We start from the raw sequence: 3943 nt of genomic DNA, 5'->3' as shown, positions 1-3943 counted from the left end.
TGCCTATTTCTCGTTGTTCGCTTTGTGTTGCCGCAGTATTCGCCACAATATGGAACTATATTAATATATGGTTACTGGGTGTTTTATATAAAATCACGCGATTTTATATAAAAAAATTTCATAATTTATAAAAGTATATTAAAAAAAAAAGCTTCTGCATGCGAAAAAATAAGAAGAGAATAAAAGAAATACCGTTGGAATACGGTTGCCATAAAAATATGACGATTTTACGCACAACTCCTTTTTTGTGTTGGCCGCGTTTTAATAAAATCCTTTAATAATGGCGTATTTACTTTTAAAACGTATGGCAGCACATATTTGCTCTTACTGTCGGCCATTGTTATTTCTGTTTGTTTGTGAAAAGTGGTAAAACGTGAACACAAATTTATAAACGCGTTTTACTTAATTAATTGGTGAATTATATGTAATAAAAGCATAAAATACGCATGTGAGCATTGAAAATATAATATGTAACACAAAATATAAGTGATAAGTGGCATATTTTAAAAAAATTAGGGGGTGATAGTAGACATTATTTAACAACAAATTGCTAAAATACTATTAGCAATTATATTATGAGAGTGAACAAGTCATGTTGAGGAGGCCTCCCCCAACATCCTCACCAAGTTTCATGACGAAATTCCTTATACTTTCGCTGAAATTTCGATTGGTTCCGTTTTGGAAAGCCCACCCAAAAGATGTACAACGGTGTGCTGGATTGTTTTAGGAAGACCACCAAGCAATATGGCTTCCGGGGACTCTACCGCGGAATGAGTGCCCTACTTTATGGTAGCATACCAAAAACCGCAGTATGGTACGTAATGTAAGAAAATATGACAGTTTTTATGATAAATGTGTCGAATATCATCCAGCTTTGGCTCATTTGAATTTTTCAAGTCTTATCTAGTCGACGAGAATAAAATATTATCAACGTACAATAGCTTCCTATGTGGCTTTGCGACTGGAATTGTGGAATCTATCCTTGTCACAACACCGATGGAAACCTTGAAAGTGAAACTAATAAATGATCGACGCAGTAAAAAATCACAGTATCGTAGCTTTTTTCATGCTGCTCGTGTCATTTTAAAAACGGATGGTATGTACCCGATTTTAAAGGCATTGTAAATAGCCCTAAAATTTCTGTCCCATCAACAAGAAAATCAATTGGAAGATTTGTATAATATTGATTAATTTTAATTAATAGTGTCTACAATCGTTTCGTTAATATAGAAAGGCTCCAACTCATTTTCTTTTCAAATCCAGCACTGTACAAAAGTCAGGCGATTACTCACTAAAAACCTATCGGATTTTAAAAATAACTAATACGGAAACATATTTTTTATATTCTTTAATAAAAACAGCCTTTGCAAGAAATTCGCAGCAAAAACAATTGATTTTCTAGGGAGTTTTCTCATCATTAGGTACTGAAAGAAACCAAAATGTTAGATAGGGCCTTTTTATATTAAGGAAACGTTATGTAATGATGATGTCCTTATTGACATTTCCATCTTATCTTTAATGAGAATATTTTAACGTAGTCATTACCCTGTGTTCAGAAATGCATCAAGCCAAAGCACCAGTCTCTTTACTTCTAAACTATAATTGATGGAAATGTCCAATATGTGCAATCACGGTTAAATCCCGAATTGGAATTTAGTTGCGCAAATAAGGCATTTCCATCAATTATAGTTTAGAAATAATAGAGCAGTCTCTATGCTTTGGTTTGATGCATCTCTGGCACAGCCTTACTATTTCCGTGTAAAGTAAAACTGTGGTTAAAAAATACTTCAAAAACCGCCGTCAGTTGTCTGATTAATATAAGACTTTCAATATTGTATCCAGCCTCATTGCGTAAGTAGTAAATTAGACTAAATTTCACGACTCCACAACTGTAGCATTGTCTATTGTAGTACTGAAATAAGTAAACGACCAAAATCGTCGAAAACTATACAGAGCTGCCAAGTTTTTCTGTTTTAATACACTAGTCGAAAGGAAATTTTAGGCAATGAAGTGAAATTTTCGATACTTCGACTCTCGAAAAACGACTGCATTCGACACGACTTTCGCAATGAGGGTCATCATTATTTTCTAAAAAAATAATACATTTTTTAATAATATACTACTATCTTTCAGGTTTTCGTGGCATTTACATGGGCCTTACACCCACACTACTCCGACAATGCTCAAATCATGCAATACGATTTCCAGTGATGGAGACATTCAAGAATTATTACAAAGGTGATAATCCCACGCGGAAACCGCCGAAATGGATGGTGGCTGTGTTTGGATTGCTAGCAGGCGGCAGTGCAGTATTGGTGAATACACCTGTCGATACATTAAAAACGCGCATGCAAGGATTAGAAGCAGCTAAATATAAAAATACTCTAGATTGTGTATCCAAAATATATCATATCGAAGGCGTATTAGCTTTTTATAAAGGTATGATACCAAGGTTCATACGTTTGTCAATGCAAGCTTGTTGCATTTTTACACTATACGAGGTGTATACGGAAGCTTTTGATAAATTAGATGCATATTTGAATGAAAATAATGCCAAGAGTTGATTTGATGATTTGATGGCACTGGATGTTAGAAATCTCATACTCATACTCATAAATTTGTAAAGTCTGTTTTTATGTACTCAGTAGAACGGTACGAATACTCCCTATTGTGCCATACTCTTTTGTATTTGGAATGTATCTTTGTATATCCTTCTAAACGAGCGATAAGGGAATTAAAATAAAAATATAATTCTAAAAACCTCCTAAGCGAGCAATTGTTGGACACGGACACTTATCGCTGAAAGAGGAAAAAGTGTTAGAGCACGGTAACCCACGAACGTGCACGCAGGGTACCGTAGAAGTGTGTAGAAACATATCAAATCTGTGACTATATCATTTTCTTTATAATTACCTTTATTTTAATCTTTCTTTCTTTATCTTCATCTTTACTCATCCTAATATTTTTCTTAATATTTATCTTTATCATCTTTATGTCTATCATTTTCTATATCTACATATTCTCCTGCACCTTTGCCCTTATATTAGTAAAATTTTTAAATTTACCTTGATTATAATTTTTGCATTTATCTTTACGCATCTTTGTTTTTGTTTTTATTTTTACCTTTGACTTTATCCTTTTCTTTATCAATAAAATAAAATTACTTATTTTCGTTGTATCATATTATGAATGTGCACGCTCTCTTCTTTGTCATAAATGTTCGCACATGTATGTGTATGTATATGCCGTGTAAAGAAATGCCTAACGCTTTGCTTCCACTTATGTACGCCCACTTATATTTTTCAGTCTTACAATAAACCACAAATTAAGACACTTAAAAATAAAAGTCCCTGCCTAAGTGTCTTTGCCTATGGGGAATTTTAGCAGTTGATAAATAACCCACAACGGAAAACACAAAAAGATCGCACAGAGTGATATGCCACGGTGAGAAACACTCTTTGCTTGAGAGATGAGTGTTTGTGTCAGTGGTAAACACCATACAAGACACTTGGTGACGGTTATTTTCGATCTCTGATTAAAAGGACAAAACATTTCACATAATTTTATTCATTCGCAATAGCTGACGACCGACGCACGCGATCTTTCTGCTTTGTGTTGGCTTTAAGCCTTGCCAAATTTTGGCTATGTGGACAGCTGCATTGAAATTCACAACGCCAAAGTTGTATGTGAACCGGCCTCTATTCTTTGCTTACGCAATTTTTCTCATGTTCCTAGAGCGTCTAGATGCATTTCTGCATCAAAAAGAAAAATTAAAAAAAAATGTCGCTTACGTTATTTTGGCGGTTAGGGCTCGATATACATACATACATACAATTCTACATCCATATGTCCTTGGACAACAGGCCACAAATAAATATATTCGCAAAGGATTATGTACATATATTTCTTTCAGGTATAGAGCATAACTGCTACAAGTAAATAG

The 3943-nt window shown here is 34.1% G+C and overlaps 1 protein-coding gene across 3 annotated transcripts; it reads left to right on the top strand.

Moving 5' to 3' along the window:
- The first annotated feature begins 692 nt into the window (after positions 1-692).
- LOC118744638 (tricarboxylate transport protein B, mitochondrial-like) lies at positions 693-2951 on the top strand. Of its 3 annotated transcripts, none has more exons than XM_036477783.1 (3): positions 693-814; positions 873-1096; positions 2134-2951. In XM_036477783.1, the coding sequence occupies exons 1-3, from the start codon at positions 699-701 to the stop codon at positions 2562-2564; spliced, it is 771 nt and encodes a 256-aa protein (XP_036333676.1). In that variant the 5' UTR covers positions 693-698; the 3' UTR covers positions 2565-2951. The 3 variants fall into 3 exon arrangements, with proteins under 3 accessions (XP_036333676.1, XP_036333693.1, XP_036333683.1); XM_036477800.1 differs by having other exon boundaries at positions 703-814; positions 898-1096; XM_036477790.1 differs by having other exon boundaries at positions 722-823; positions 898-1096.
- The last annotated feature ends 992 nt before the right edge of the window (positions 2952-3943 follow it).

Source organism: Rhagoletis pomonella, unplaced genomic scaffold (assembly GCF_013731165.1).
Source record: "Rhagoletis pomonella isolate Grant_MI unplaced genomic scaffold, Rhpom_1.0 Rhpom_scaffold_00001, whole genome shotgun sequence".
Classification (NCBI taxonomy): Eukaryota; Metazoa; Arthropoda; class Insecta; order Diptera; family Tephritidae; genus Rhagoletis; species Rhagoletis pomonella.
Note: the sequence above shows the minus strand (reverse complement) of the source record. Positions and strands in the feature narration are given on the sequence as shown.